The 16,939-nt window shown below is 40.8% G+C and overlaps 1 protein-coding gene across 3 annotated transcripts in view; it reads right to left on the bottom strand.

Annotated features, from left to right (window-relative positions):
- PDE4D (phosphodiesterase 4D) overlaps positions 1-16,939 on the bottom strand; it is a 1,058,382-nt gene that overhangs the window by 607,050 nt on the left and 434,393 nt on the right. The window contains exon 1 of one of the 3 annotated variants that reach the window (XM_006139667.5): positions 701-1,463. The exons of the other annotated variants lie outside the window; for them this stretch is intronic. Within the exon in view, the coding sequence (XP_006139729.3) occupies positions 701-972 (272 nt within the window). The 5' untranslated portion in view covers positions 973-1,463. Of the gene's footprint in view, positions 1-700; positions 1,464-16,939 lie in introns of those variants that run through there. 3 annotated transcript variants of the gene reach the window in all.

Here is a 16,939-nt window from a genome sequence, read left to right as displayed (position 1 = left end):
ATACAAAAGTGTACTACTGGCACATAGTAGAGGGATACAATACAGATGAATGTTTTTCATATAACTAACCACACATATCGAGAGAGAATTCTAAGGATAAATATTTAATATGGAGAATTCCTTTTTGTCTTTTCCTGTATTTCTTAAAATAATTATTTTAATGAGGTCCATATCTAGGACATAGTCTCCCCTGCTACCATTAAGTTCTACTAAATTTGAATGCTATGGATATCTTCTACTTAGGCAGTTATAAATATGACAATTTTTTAAAATAAGAAAAAAATTGCACACACAAAAATTTCTGCCTCCTCACTGTTTTGAACAGCAGAGAATCAAATACATGTCCTTTTTTCTATCCTTCCTTGAATGCCTGAGAGGGGGTAGAATTTCCTAAGAAAATAACTGAGAAAAAGCAACCCTGACTTCAAATCTGTGTATTCTCATTATATATCTAGACTATAATTTACTTTTATAAACTTCAAACCTGAAGTTAACTTTGAGTAACTGTCGCTCTTAAACCATTATACCCATCCGAAAGATTCCTGCCCAGATATACTATGAATTAATTTATGTTTATGGAATAATTCTGGAACAATACAGATTAAAATATAAAAACTTCCAATACAAAAGTAAAACATATTCCAGGGACAAAAAGTTAACCCTACATTTAATCTCTTCTGTCAATGTGCACAATTCTTACCATGTATGTGCTACAGTGAAACGCCGCTGTTTTGGTATGTTGCTATTCAAAAGCATCCTGCGTAAGAGCCTCGGAGAATTTCTAGGAGAAATAACTGGAGATAATCTGGGTGACATAGATGAAGACTTCCTGGATGTCTTGGACTTTTCATGCTGCAACAGGTTTTCCCTCAGAGTCTTTACAAGATCCTCGTTCAGCCATGGATTTTGACACTGTGGATTATCGACTTCAGGTACAGTCAAGGTGTCTGGGCTTGTTGCCTGCTGAGCCATATTGTAGCTTTAGTAATAGAGCAATGTGATATTTGTTTTGGTTGTTTAAAATATTTCCTTGTTAATTCGGTTCCAGAGAACCATGCAGAGCTTTTACTCCAACTCACTCTGTTTTCAACATGGTGTTGCCTGCCCTCAGCGTCTTTTTATAGATAATTATCTGGAAAGAAAAAAAGCAACTAACTCCTCCACAGGAACCTATTAAATATTACCACTCCTCTAACAATTCCATTGCCAAAGATCACTTACTAGCTATCACTGCAATTGAACATGGAGGGAAAAAAACTGTGCTGGCACAGCTTTTTGTTAGAGCTACAAAGCTGCCTGTTAAACTATTGGAACTAACGCGTTGCAGCTGCTTGAGTGGCTTCTGGCTATGTACATAAAAAGTGCTAGGGGGAGGGCTTAAATATCAGATGTTTGTCTGTATTGTTTATTATTCTTTCCATTTGCTTATTCCTGAATCTTGGGATAGGCTAAAAGGAGAGGTGGGGGAAATGCTGTCTGCTGAACTCCCCTCCTCCCCCCCCTCCCCCCCCCCCCCCACACACAGAAAATTGCAAAACAGTTTTAATGTAACAAACAAGCACAGGATAAAATAAATTTTAAAAAGGTCCACTGATCTTCTACATCACAACTGCTCTCCTAAACAAGACCTCATGAAAGAATAGTATTTTCATCTTCTTCAATAATACAAAACAATGTGAACTTGCTTTGTCCTACATACAAAACAAAAAAAAAAATACAGACTATGATGGCCACAAGGACCTGTTTAATAATGTGTTCTTAAATTAATAAGTCAACATATTTTCCTATCATCTCCACAACTACTTAATTTGCAAGATATTTCCTATTCCTTTGCACAGTTAGTGAGTTTTTAGAAATGAATTCTTAATATATGATTAAAAAGTGGTCATTATTTATTCCTTTCCAGTAATACTGCTATTGAATTTCATTCTGAAGATCAACTTTCCTTTTGGGAATTATAGCAGGCACTGCATTGATGCATTTTCCTTCTAATCTAGCAAATCCTACATCAGTCAGTCCTGAGGGTAATTTTTTTTTCCAAACTACATTCCATCCTTTCTCTCTGAATAGCTAAAATGCTCTTTATAAATAACATTCGCTTTTTCTGAGACCGACATGACCCACTGCAGACAAAGCCAGAAGTGGAATCAGAATCCTTAGACATTTAAATTTGATACATGTCCTACTTTCGCATCACAGAAATAAACACCCCTTTCTTTTAAGATGAACAATCCCTGGGTGCTAGAATGTCACCAAGAAACAATTGCTGAGTGAGAGTAAGTGTTCTATGCATATTATATCAGTGTAATATATTTCTCCCATTAAGATACATTACCTTGCATTAAAGCATTTAATTGTAAAGGTCCCCTGGCAAAGAGACTCATCAACTGGTGAGCCACCTTGTGGCTAGGTGCAGCATTATGGGATTTCATGATCAGTAGTCTTGCTGCCCACATCTACTAAAATGCTTGATGACTCACCCTCTCAGCCAGGTCCCTCTGACTTGGCCCTCCAGCTACACCAGGGTTTCTCAACCTATGGGTCAGGACCCAAATATGGGTCGCCATTAAATTTCAAAAGGGTAACCAAGTGTCTCCCCAGGTGGCTCTGCCTCCTCTTCTCCCCCTGTTTTTTAATTGCCTTGAGTCACCAAGTCTTCCTGAATTGTCAAAATGGGTCCCCATCTAGAAAAGGTTGGGAACTGCTGAGCTAGACAGTCCTTCATCTCACCTCTTCCAGGGTAAACCAGGTTTCCACCCAATTGTCCCAGGCCCTCATACCAGGTTGATGATCCTGGTCAAGGTCCAACAATCCTTCTGTCCCCTTCTGATTTGGGCCTCCCAGCTAGTCCTCAAACTGAGGTGATGGAGAGAGAATCAATACTTCCTTCTACCCTGGGATCCAGCCCTGGGATCCTTGTAGCAACAGGTAGCCTTTTCACATCTCTTGCTCCTCCTTCGGATCTACTTCCTATCATGGGTCCAATTTCTCAGTGCAGGGATATTATAGTCTCAGTAGAAGTCTGCCTCAGGGTTCAAATCCTAAAGTAATTCCTCAAGGTACCAGAGGAAAGGGAAATAATTAAAGAATAAAAACTTCTCTGTCCTACCTGGATCCTCCAGCTGACCAAGTTCAGGCAAGCTAAGGTAGCTTATCTTTGTCATGATCTTCTCCAAGTTGAGTCTTTCTGAAATGAGTTTCTCCCTTTTTTTAAAGTTCATCCTCTCCTAAGATTGGTATATGTCCCAGTTTCAGTGGGCTGGAACTACCTCATCCCAAAGCTGCTCTGTAGCCTCTTCTTGAATTGTATGAGGGTTGTTTACCCCACCACACATGGTCACTATGCTTTCAACATGGCATTAAAGCTTGTTCAATAGCTAAGTAGTAGTGAGTGCTCTGCTATTTAAGAGAGACAGATTCTCTTCTCTGTCCTAGTTTCTAGGTGGCACAAGAAATCCTGCAAAGGCAACACAGAGTTGCAAAAGAGACTTAGCACTCATCAGCAAAGATTTCTAGACTCCTCTTCTGGAAGCATAAAGGCTTCAGCATAGCTCCTAAAAAGGTGTGAGAGAAGAGTAAAAATTATGAAAACAGGCTCTATCTAGGATAATAAGAATCTCTCCCCTCAACCTCCTCTTAATTTTTCATAAACAGCTAATGAATATTCTCCTTATACCTGATCATTTTTCCAAACAACCTAGTTTATATTTTGAAATCCAGGTGCTCTTATGCTATGAAAAACTGTACTCTTGTTCTCATACTAAAACATTTTTAAGAAAGCAGCAATGTCCTCATAGAAATGGATGGAATGACACATCTGGGGCCAGATCTTGCACCACTGAAGTTAACAGGGCTGTTGTCATTGATTCAATGAACAAAGGATCATATTTCAGTTGGTATGATCTTTCAGAAATAATCTGGTTTACATGCAGGTAGCTTTATTTCTATTATTTGAAATAATGCTCTTAGTAGTGGTTGCTACATTGGCTAATTTTATCTTAATACACTGTATAATGAGCACATTGTGAGCTTGCTATACATTTAAAGAAATGCCAGTTTATGAACAGCAGAGTAATAAGGCTGTTTGACTTCACGGAAGTTAGGAAAAATGGAAGTGCAATCATTTATACAGTGTCAAAGTCCAGGCTGAACAGCTATCTAAATTTTTTTTTTCCACTCCAGGGCAGGAACTTTGGTTTTCTAGTGACTCTATGGGAAGTTGTTAAAGGTTTACCCTCTCCTCCCTCACTAAAAAAAGAAACTTGGAGGAAACAGGTGTGATTTTAAAAAACAACTTACAAATTACATATGACAGGTAGTTTAAACATATTTAGTTTTATTGGTTTTGGCCATTCAAAGTGCATAGATTTCTGACATTTTATAATATATTTTGTACTTGTGTACTTTGTAACTTGCAATTCAACACTATTAATCTTTATAAAGCTGTCTTCCCAATCCAAGAGCTGTAAGAATCTGTTGAACAAACAAACCTTATCTTCACTGATTTATGTCAATGCCCACGGTTTATACATACAATGAAAACTCTCAAATTAATTCATTGTCATGAAGTTATATGAAAAGGTTTACTCTAGAAAAAAGGCTACAAATGTAAGTTGTCTGCATTTTAACATGAAGTCAAGGTTTAACTTGAATTATAATTAGATCTAATGCTATATCATAAGCACACAGCAGTTTAAACACAGAATGTTTACCCTGGCCTGGGGGAGGAGAGGAATCTTATATAGCACCTTCCTCACCCTGCGGTATAAACATTTACAAGGGTGGGGAAAATCATTCATCTCTACATAAGCTACATTCAGTTTATTTTAAAATGGCAGTATTATTGAGATCTAATCAATAAATATTTTCTATCTTTCTATAAAAATAAACATTATTAATTCATAAGAGTGCTATTTAGCTCCCATTTGAACAGAGACATTTATGATTTTCCTTCTATAATCGTGATAGCTCTGGATTTCCACAACCTGCCAAAACCAAAAAAGAATGTCAAACATTTCTTGGAGTATGGTTTGGAGGGGAGAAGGGCTCAAAACTTGATAGCTTAATATAAAAATCTAATCTTTTCTAATACATGGGTGGGAATGACACTTGAAACAGTGCAGTAGTTCCCCGCCCCATTAACCCCTGCAGCGTCGGCCAGCAGCGCCCTTCCCCCCCGGCCACGGGGCCCTGCACGGCCAGGCTCAGCCCGCCCCGGGCAGCCCCGGGCTGCATGCCAGCAGCGGTAGCCAGGCTGTGCCAGGCGGGGCACGTGCATCCTGCCACCACCAGCTCCACGTGCCCTCCTCCACGTGCCGGCGTGGGGGCGGGGCCACGCATGCACCCTCCCCGAACCCGGGGTGCAATTAAACTGTCTGCCCAGGGTGCCGGAATGGCTCAGTCCAGCCCTGACTGCGGGGTCCATCAATAACCACTAATAATGGAAGGAGGCTGCTAAAGGTAACCTATTAAGTTTATCCGAATTTTTTTTTTTCCTCAACAGCATTGTTCAACAGGAAATACATGCATATCATATATTCATAGGACAATACTGATATTGCTTTTAGGAACAAGCTAATATAGCATATGTCTAAGAAATCTACAGATTGAACACTTAAATCAGGAATGCCCTTAGTTAAACCTAATGTTCAAGATTTATTTTTGTCACAGCTGCCTAGGTAGGCCTCATGTCAAAACTAGATATTACAGCAAAGTGGATTTTATTTTTGCTTCTAGTTCACCCACCCACCACATGAAAATCTCAGCTGATTAAGCCTCTGGTTGAAATAAAGCAAAATTTGTTAAACTGTGTTTATTTATGTACACATTTCTTATTTTCTTCTGCTCTAATACAAATTGTGCCCTGTTCCTCACTTTGTAACATGAAGGTACCTTTCCCGGGTGCCGCCATATTTAAATCCACCTTAGTTCGAACTCCGTGCCCACGGCTACATGCGGCACGGAGTAGGTAGTTCAAATTAGAGTTACTCCACGAGGAGTAACATTAGTTCGAATTAGAGATCCTAATTCTAACTACCTACTCCGTGTTGCGTGGAGCCGTGGGCACGGAGTTCAGACTAAGGGGGATTTAAAAATGGCAGTGCCCGGGAAGATACAAATGAAGCCCGGGATATTTAAATCCCGGGCTTCATTTGCAACTCCGGTTGCCGTCATTTGCCTACCTAGCTCGAACTACCGAGCTAGTGTAGACATACCCTAGGTTACTAAACAGAAGTAAAATAGGTAGGAATGTACTTAGAGACAGATAACCATGGAGGAAATGGTTGCACGCTTCTCTCAAATGATTTAGAAAATGTCATGGAATTGCAGCAAAAAGTTTACTGTACTATTTTTATTTCATAAGTAAAGCCTTTTGAAATCTGTTATATCTTTGTCATGAAGATCTAAGAACACAAGAATGGCATCAGCAGAACCAGTATATAAAAATGTACATCCTGAATTACTAAAAACACCAAAATAACTAAAGTTATGGACAGTCTTCAAATTAGGTAACAATTTTCCCCAGATCGGTCTCAGGCAGACAGACATTGAGAGAGATATTTTCAAAGAAAAGACACAAAAACAGATGATTTCATGTCCAACAACAAGACTAGTTGTACTCTTGTGTTTTGAACAAGTAATCTGTTGCTTACCTAAGCACAATAAATTGACAGTACTAGTAACATGGTTATGTATTAAAACATGAAAGTGGATTCTTACAGACCTAGAACCACATTTTCAAATGCATTTAGGTACTTAACGATGCAGAAAAGTGCTTTGAAAATCCTACTAGGCATGTATCTGCATCTTTAGGTACCTAACTACATTTGAAAATTGGGCATAATCCAACTTCTCATGAATACCTATGGAAATTGGATTAGCTCTCACAAAAAGGCAAATTATTTTTGTGCAATAGTGAAAATGTTCTCGAATGCACTGAAAATTCTGGAAAGCAAGGTGGCTGAGGTAATATCTTTTATTGGACTAACTTCTGTTGGTGAGAGATAAGTTGTCACCCTATACCTTGCTCACCTTGCTTGTCTAATATCCTGGGGTTGACAGATACAACACTGCACTCTAAAAATCTTATGACAGCTAAATGGGGCAGCACAAATTTTTTAATATTTTTCATTGCACATGGCATTTAAGAAAACAGTTCTGTTTTTTTCATGTGTTCTATTTTGTGCTTTGCTGTTTAAAAGGCATTCTTGTCTGAGAGTATGTCTACACTAGCCCCCTAGTTTGAACTAGGGAGGCTAAAGAGGGCAACCAAAATTGCAAATGAAGTGCGGGATTTAAATATCCCATGCTTCATTAGCATGTTCCCGGGTGGTCGCCATTTTGGAAATTGACTAGCCCAGAAGAACTGCCCGTGTCTACACGCGGCAGAGAAGGGCAATTCCGAAATAAACCCCTTACTTCGAATTACCAGTTAAACCTCATTCCATGAAGTAAAGGGTTTATTTCGGAATTGCCCTTCTCTGCCGCGTGTAGACGCGGGCAGTTCTTCTGGGCTAGTCAATTTCCAAAATGGCAACTGCCTGGGAACATGCTAATGAAGCGCGGGATATTTAAATCCCACGCTTCATTTGCAATTTCAGTCACCCTCATTAGCCTCCCTAGTTTGAACTAGGGGGCTAGTGTAGACATACCCTGATTGATAGCAGGAAACTCCAAACTACATGTCCAATACTAAAAGGTGGAAAAATAATTTGTCCAGTAAATACCTAAAAGAAAACCCTTGCAACATTAAAAATGAAGCACCTTTATTTGGGTGTAAGATTTCATGGGCTGGAACTCACTTCATCAGATGCATGAAGTGGAAACTTCAGTTTGGCAGGGATATATAGAAATGCAAAGATAGGTGTTTTTCATTAATATGTGGAGGACAAGCACTAAGGAGGCCAATTCAATCAGGGAAGATGTGGCCCATTCCCAAACAGTTCATGAGAAGGTGTGAATACCAAAAGAGGGAATTTTTTTTTTTAGTGAGCTAGCCACTCCCAGTCTCTATTCAAATACAATCTAATAGTGTCAAATTTGCATATGAATTCCAGATCCATAGTTTCACGCTGAAGTCTGTTTTTGTTTTTGAAGGGGTTTTGGGTGACTTTCAAGTCTGTTAGGGTATGTCTACATTACCCCGCTAGTTCGAACTAGCGGGGTAATGTAGGCATACCGCACTTGAATTTGAATTTCCCGGGTTCATTTGCATAAGCGGGGAGCCGCCATTTTTAAAACCCCGCTGGTTCGAACCCCATGCAGCACGGCTACACGGGGCATGAACTAGGTAGTTTGAACTAGGCTTCCTAGTTCGAACTACCGTTACTCCTCATGAAATGTAACGTGATGAGACATGATGCAGCAGTCTCTCTTTTAAAAAGAGAAATACAGAAGAATACAGGCTTTCAAATAAGATGATATTCACTTTCATGGACAATTCTATTTTTAACTTTAACATTTTAAAACTGCTCCTTAGAAATAATGTTAACAAGAAGTTACATTTTCCTCAAGCTTTATACAAAGCTACTTAAAAAATCAAAGAAAAATTATGTCACTTCTTTACAGTATAAGATATGTTTGGCATTCATATTTCATTAGCATATTTTAATTGCAACAAGAAAATGCTATTCAATCCAATCCAAGCTAGTGTGACAAAAAATGTGAAACATTTCATTTACAATATGAATTTAGCATCCTGATTTCTAGTTTCATTTTAAAGCATCTTTCCTGTTTTGAAGCCTGCTGTCTTGTATACAAGCCATCAATACAAGAACAAGTTATCTGCTGCAATTAAAAAGTTATCATTTAATTTTATGGGAAACTAGTAAAAAGCATATAGAAAATACCATAGGAGTTTTTTTATGAGAATGTAAAACAAGACTTCTATTCTTTGGACAGGCTAAGATAATCCAAAGGTCATCTTGCACGGGAGAAGACTATTCTGTAGTCAGTAATGCTCCTATTTTTTGCTGTGGACAATGCCTGATTTTCTGATTAGGTATTGTGTAGTCAGATTAAGTCATGGAAATTATAATACTGAAAAGTATGGGTCTGTTAATAGTCTCATGTCTGTAGATTAAAATAAGAGATTAAATGTTATACTTGAGAGAAGAATTCCATTTCAGTCCATTCTGCTTACTTTGAATGGGATACTTGGCATACCCAGTTACTCTTCAAATTAACTCAGTTTTATTAGCTGTACATTAATAGGACATGTATGTATAATATTAGCATGAGTGTATTGTGATAAAAAGATAAAATCTTTGTATAATTTTTTTAAAAGCCAAAAAAATTGAATGATGTTTAATAAACTGTTTGAAAGAGGCTGAACAATGTGTCCTTCTACAAAACAACTCTAGCAACATCAATACAATATAAAAAATGAAATGAAAATAGAGTTATAAACATATTCTAATATTTGGATAATACTTATTATTTCTTGTTCTCCTCTAATATAACAACCGCTTCAGCAGCAATTTGTGGCCTCAACACCAATTTCTGCCCTGTTGTAATAGTACTAAATAAGTCTAGAATATTGAACATTGAATACTGAATATTTCAATGCATATTAAAATTTCATGAGCAATTTCCATTCTGGGATTTCTTAACTTTTTAGTTTGTGACTTTGTAGATTTAATGTTATAGAGTAACAGAATAATTAGCAGCAACTTTATGGACTTTCAAATTTATCTATATCTCTGTAATGGGGTGACTGCCCCCTTTAAAGGTAGGTTCAGGCAAAACTTGTTTCAGAGTCTTTAAAGTTTCCTTTGACTTATGGGGTATGTCTACATGGCTATTAGACACCCACAGCTGGCCAGCTGATTTAATCATTTAGGACTCACAGTAAGAGGCTGTTTAATTATGGTGTAAATGTTTAGGCTCAGGGGCAGCTCAGGCTCAGGGACCCTCTAAAATCAAAATGTCCTAGAGCCAGGGTTGCCCAAAATCTACAGTGCAATTCAACAGTCCCTTAGCCCAAGTCCCACAAGCCCGAGTGAGGTTGCCTGGTCCTGCCGTGGGTGCCTAATTGTAATGTAGATCTTCCCTTAGGCAAGGCAATCACACAGGGAATGGCACAAAAATAATTAGTAAAGAGGAAGATGTTTGAAGAGGAATATAGTTAATAGTTAGGGAAAACTCAGGCTACCATTTCATTAAGGGCCTGTGGCCAGGAGCCTTGTCATGCAGGATGGGGCAAGGCCTTCATCTCCCCACCAACTGGGACAAGCTCTGGGGAAAAAGACTGTATATATTCTGTTTGCAGGAGGCACACTAGCAGGGGAAGGTCTGCTTCTCACCAACTTCTCAGCCATGGAGAGGAAAGAACTGAACTACACATTCAGGGGAGAGGAATCAACTAGAACAGAAGTTGGTCTTATGGCTGCAGCTAGATTGAATTAATGGAAAGCCTAAGGAAGAGGACTGTGGGACTCTTGATCTAGGAAGAGGGACCTGACCAGTGGAACAGAGGTCATGAAAAAGGAGACCTATGGCACTACTGAATGCAGGAGAAGGGCGTCGGGTGGGGGTGGGGAGGGAAAAGACTAGGTAAATATGGCCCCCTGCAAAAAGGGATGTCTTGTTTAAGTACTCCAGCCTGAGAGTAGTCACTACAAATCATGAAGAAAGACTCGAGGGCAGTGTGTCTGCAGGTCTACCTCAGACCATGAAGGAATGCCCTGGGACAGCACCAATCTACAATTATCATCAGATAAACTTTTTACTAGCTCTAAGGCAGATTCCAAGCTATGGTGCAGTAGAAAGTGTGTTGGTTGTCTAGTCTGTGGAGAATATGAGTCATGCCAGTTATTCAGTGATTGTGGACTCAAATCCCACAAAATGTTTTTTTCTTCACTCAGCACACAGTGAACCTGTGGAACTTCTTGCCAGAGGATGTGGTGAAGGCTAGGACTTTAACAGGGTTAAAAAAAGAGCTAGATAGATTTATAGAGGCTAGGTCCATCTATGGGTGGGAATGGTGTACCTAGCTTCTGTTTGTCTGGATATGGGTGACAGGAGAGGGATCACATGGGGATTGGCCACTATCAGCAGACAGGATACTGGGCTACATGGACCATTGGTCTGACCTAGTATGACCGTTCTTATCCCAGTATTTCTTTACTAGTTTAAAAACAGAGCCCTGTATTTTGTCTTCATTTCTGTCCGGCATCAAGAGATAAAATCTACGTGCATTCAGTGGGCTAGTTTTTTTCCCCCTCGCCTCCCATATAGGAAGGAGTTATATGTCTGAAGTCAGAATTACTTTTATTTAAAGAAAAAGCCAAGAAAGAACAAAAGTAAAGTCTATCACAGAGTGTACTCACCACAGGTGGCACCTACTACTGGCCATCTGGCCTCTTTCTCCCAGTGCCAGCATGTGGAGATGCACTCCACCCTTCCACCCAAAGGGAGCATGCAGAGACATGCTTGCCAGCAGCCTATAGCCACAGTGCTTCCAAGACTAGCAGGGCTAGAGCCACAGCAGGCAGACTACCTGAGTGTTGTGCTGGGCTGCAGGATATTTTTCTCTGGCCCCAGTCTGAAGAATCATGGCAGGGCAGAGAAAAATGCTTGGTGAGCCAGATATGGCTTGTAAGCTGTATTTTGCTCATCAGTAGACTACAGATGGACTATAGACTATCTCTCTACAGCTCCTTCTTCCTTGAGCTCCTGGGATTTATATAGGCCTCTCCTGTTCCTGTCCAGCTAAGTCCCATTTAATCAAGCTCTGCTCCCTGGCTTCTCCTCCAGTTGCAGGGAGTTAACTGGTCTACCTAATTACTACCATAACTCTTTCAAGCCTTGTGTGTGAGTAGAGACCCCTTCATAGTCTCCATGAGAGAACAGAGTATATTTCCCCTCTCTTAGCTAACAATGAATTCTACACACAGAAAAAGAGCTTGAAATTTAATGCTGAGACACATAAAGCAAAGGAAGGGCAATTTCATAGCTACAGACACCATAAAGATACCCCAGAAGATGAAAAGCAAATGCTGATACATATAGGAGGATAGCAGCAAATAAAAACCTACACAAAACTCTGCATAAGTTCTTCAGCTTTACACAGTACCATAAGAGAATTCTCAGTTTTAAATGACTTCTAGAATTTAGACTGAGGAAGTGCATTTTTTAAAATCAGTTCAATGGGCAACTCTAAATATGTTAAACACAGGTGAAAGAAAAGACAGTCTTCAAATTTCCTGAAAATGTATCTTCTAATAGCAGAGATTTATGAAGGTATTTTATATTTTCACAACTTTAACTTTGTTTATAATGATGAAGCATGTTAAATCATCCACCTGGGTGGAAATATATTGAGGAAGCAAAATTTACTCTAAAATATGAGTGGTTTGTAATGAATTAGCATTGTTCAGCTGATTACTAATCATTAAGGGTATGTCTACACTACCCTCCTAGTTCGAACTAGGAGGGTAATGTAGGCATACCGCACTTGCAAATGAAGCCTGGGAATTTGAATTTCCCGGGCTTCATTTGCATAAGCGGGGCTCCGCCATTTTTAAAACCCCGCTCATTCCACGAGGAGTAACGGTAGTTCGAACTAGGAAGCCTAGTTTGAACTACCTAGTTCGTGCCCCGTGTAGCCGCGCTGCACGGGGTTCGAACGAGCAGGCTTTTAAAAATGGCGGTGCCCCGCTTATGCAAATGAAGCCCGGGAAATTCAAATCCCGGGCTTCATTGCAAGTGCGGTATGCCTACATTACCCCACTAGTTCGAACTAGCGGGGTAGTGTAGACATACCCTAACTTACTTATACTACTTATTTCTTAATATATTATTTTAGTGTACTGTAACTACATTGGATATTTCAGCTGATTATTTTCTTTTAATAGCCACCGTCTCATCTTCCAATGGATGTAATAGATATTGACAATAACACTGGTCCACATGAAAACAATTGTAATATTTTTCACTAATATGGATTTCAATAGAGTTATTTTGTTATTTAAATTTACAAAGGCATTATGCTAAATCCTTGATAAGTATGCATTATTAATGCTGTCACTGTATTTAAGACATAGCAAGCATCACCTTCACATACATAAATCTTTGCTGATCCAAGACACATCATCTGTACTCTGGTTTATGCTACACAGAGAAATTTGAAGTACATTCACAACTCATTTTAGGATAAGAACTTGACCCCAATATTGAGGAAAGATTCCTGTGCTATTAGCGCTGACTTCAGCTACTAGTTTCCTGCTAGGAAGATACACCTTCAGAAAATAAATGCAGTCTAGTAAGAGATTCCTCAAGCATATATATATTACTACTCCTTCATTATTAAAATAATCCATATTATACAAAATGCACTTTTCTTGAGCATCCAAAACAAGATAAAACAAACACAAAATGCTTACATTGTTTAGAGGATGGTGTCTTTTGTGACCCTAACTGAATATACAAAATGGATATGAATTGTTCTCCTTCAATGTATTATACAAAGCAAGCTAAGAGAAGTGCAGTGGACATAGTTAATTCAGAGCTACAGATGATTACATAGGAAGTAAGCTAGGTACAGGCAACTAACTATGTTCCAGGATTATTCTATTTGCTTCCTAAAATCCATAAACCTGGAAACCCCAGACGTCCCATCATTTCAGGTATTGGCACACTCACTACCGAATTATCTAGCTATGTAGACTCCCTCCTCAAACCCTATGTTACTGTGACGGGGCGCGATCGCCCCGCACTCTGAATGCCCCTATATGGACCGCAACCCCGGGGTATATTGAATGTTATTAAGGAAGCCTGGGAGAAACAAGTGACCAGGTACAAGGCTCAGTGCAGTACATCCTTAAATTGCGCAGGAAACTACATACCCTAGGGGAATTTGTGAGAGAAAACCTATTAACGGCCCAAAGGAAACAAGCGAGGTATTATGATAGGGGGAATGAGGAGTAACAGTAGTTCGAACTAGGAAGCCTAGTTCGAACTACCTAGTTCGTGCCGCGTGTAGCCGCACGGCACAGGGTTCGAACGAGTGGGGATTTAAAAATGGCGGAGCCCCGCTTATGCAAATGAAGCCCGGGAAATTCAAATCCCGGGCTTCATTTGCAAGTGCGGTATGCCTACATTACCCTCCTAGTTCGAACTAGGAGGGTAGTGTAGACATACCCCCAGCTATTTCCCTGTTACTTTATGTTCCTGGAGTCTAGAATATATTCTTCAATGATGAAACTAGTAACAAACTAATATTTTAACAGAAAAATCTTAGAAATGAAATAGTTAGAATTCACAACATTTGGAAGCCAAAATTAACCGCAAAATTAATGTAGAAACAAGAATGAAGTTAAACTTTGATCTGAGTCAATGTACATTGAGGGGGCACAAAGACACAAATGCTCAGCTAATAAAAGCAGATTGTGAAAATAACCCATACCAAAATACTTGTGTGTACAAAGAATTTTACAATTTAATTACATTAATTATAATTTGTATTATGTATCTGATTTTTTTATTACAAATCATATTTGTATTGCTGTAATTCCCAGGAGACCCAGTCATGGACCTTGACTCCATTATGTAAAAACAGAGAATTTGTGTTTACAGAAATTTAAACAAAGAGGCGATGTGAGCGGGTGTGCATGCCCCGCACAGAGACAAAAGGGGTTAGAACCCTGTGGGCAGAGTCCCACTTCTCCACTCAGCCTGGGCATGCTCCAAGGGCTGGAGAAGTATAAAAGGGAGTAGCTCATTCTAGGCTAGATGCCAGAGAGGAAGGACCTGCTGCAGGAGCTCCAGAGGTAACCCAGCCAGAGATCTGGACGATGGGAGCCAGAGACCCAGTGCAATACATCAAGTTGCCAGAGATGGATTTGCCTCAAGAAGAGGCTGATGCTGTGGAACCAGAGGAACTGGAGACTACGTGAGCACACTTTAGTTGGATCTGATAGTAAGTGGCCAGGGAGGGTGTGAGAGTGTTATCTCCCACCTGAGTGAACTCAGTTTGTTGCAGGAGGGATTCTTTGCTGAGCGAGTTGTGGATCACTCCCCTCCTGACAGGGCCCTGAGTCTGGGTGGACCCTCTAAGACTCTAGCCATTAGGCTGTGATGCCCTGAACCCAGGCTGTGTTACTGACTCTACCCATTGGGCAGTGCTGCCCTTTGAACAAAGGACTACACCGCCAACTCAGGCCAATGGGCCTCAGTGCCTTAGGGTGATGGACTGAAGTGGGTCACTGATGGCTGAATGGGTGATGTCCATATTCTTTGGTACCATTCCTTGGGTATGCATATGCCATGACAAGTGCTGGAAAATGTGTGACACATCTAGGACTTGCTGAGAGGTCCAGGCAGAAAGAGTTGGACTTGGGATCCCTCCTGTCCCATCCCAGTAATCTAGGGAGAGGATGGATTTAGAAAAGTTTCTGCAGCAGATGGTGGAGAACCATCAGTAACAGGCAATCCAGCACCAACATCAACAATGCAGCTGGTACAATAGCTAGGATGCTAATACCAGGGCTATGTCTACACGCGTAGCTTCTTGTGCAAGTAATATGCAAATGAGGCTAAGCGTAGAATATCGCCGAGCCTCATTTGCATACCTAATGAGCCACCATTTTTTCAGAAGAGGCTCTTGCGCAAGAAGGAGCATCTACACTGCCCCTCCTTGCGCAAGAAAAACCCTCTTGCGCAATGCCGTTCTTCCTGTCAAGTAATAGGTGTAACGGCATTGCGCAAGAGGGTTTTTCTTGCGCAAGGAGCGGCAGTGTCCTTCTTACACAAGAGCCTCTTCTGAAAAAAATGGTGGCTCATTAGGTATGCAAATGAGGCTCAGCGATATTCCACGCTTAGCCTCATTTGCATATTACTAGCACAAGAAGCCGTGAGTGTAGACATAGCCCAGCTGTGGATGACTCAGCTGCTCCATGAACTGACCACCTAGCACCAGAGCCAGCAGGAAGGCCTGGAGCACTGTTGCAGCCAGGAGTACCACTGAGACCCACTGCCATGGGACTGCTCATTTGGTTTATTAAGATGGGGCCAGGGGACGATCCAGAGATATTTTTGGTTACCTTTGAACAGGTCACTATGGCTGCTCGCTGGCCCCAAGAGCATTGGGCTACCATATTAACCCCTTATTTAATGAGACCGGCACAGACTGCATGGCGCAATCTCAACTTCTGAGCTGTACTGGAGTATGCATGAGTGAAGACAGACATATTAGATAGTACTGGTATTAGACCAGAGACATACCACCAGAGGCTGTGCAAAGAAGGGTCCCTCACCAGGGCTCGTCCCCAGGCTGTTGCCCAACAAATCTGGGACCATTGTTGGAAGTGGTTAAACCCAGAGGTCTTAACCAGACCTGAGGTAGTAGCTCTGGAGCAGTTTGTATGGGTGCTCCCCACAGGAGCAAAGGAGTGGGTGCAACACGTTCAGCCAGCCACGCTGACAGCAGCCGTAAGTTTAACGAAGGACTACCTGGTGTCAGAAAAGACCAGAATCCAGTCTCAGCAGACAGAAAGTCCAAGGAGATGAGAAGGTCTGGGGTGAAGAAAACCACAGAGGATGGAACCATTGGGGACTCTACGCCCATTTTATCCCAGACATGCAGAGACCTCTGAGACAGAGGAACAAAGGGTCGTGACTCAAGGCCCTGCAGGGAAGAAAGATTCCCAAAAAGGGAGAAAGGCCCGCCTGAGGAAGATCCCCAACCTCCAGGCCCCAGTGACCATTGTTGTGGGTGTGGTAGAGGAGGACACTTTCGGAAAGACTGCTAGTATATGGATTGTAATTATGGACATGTTTGGGTTGCAGGTTGCCCAGCATGGGAACCTCAACCTGAAAAATTAATGATTCCCATGATAGTGGAAAGTGTTAAAGGCACTGCCCTAGTAGATCTGGACTGCAGGAAAACTATCATACAGAAGGGCCTAATACTGGGCCTCAAGTTTGCTGGAGATATGAT

The sequence above is a fragment of the Pelodiscus sinensis genome, chromosome 6 (genome assembly GCF_052426305.1).
Source record: "Pelodiscus sinensis isolate ZL-2025 chromosome 6, ASM5242630v1, whole genome shotgun sequence".
Lineage (NCBI taxonomy): Eukaryota > Metazoa > Chordata > Testudines > Trionychidae > Pelodiscus > Pelodiscus sinensis.
This window is presented reverse-complemented; position numbering and strand designations above follow the sequence as displayed.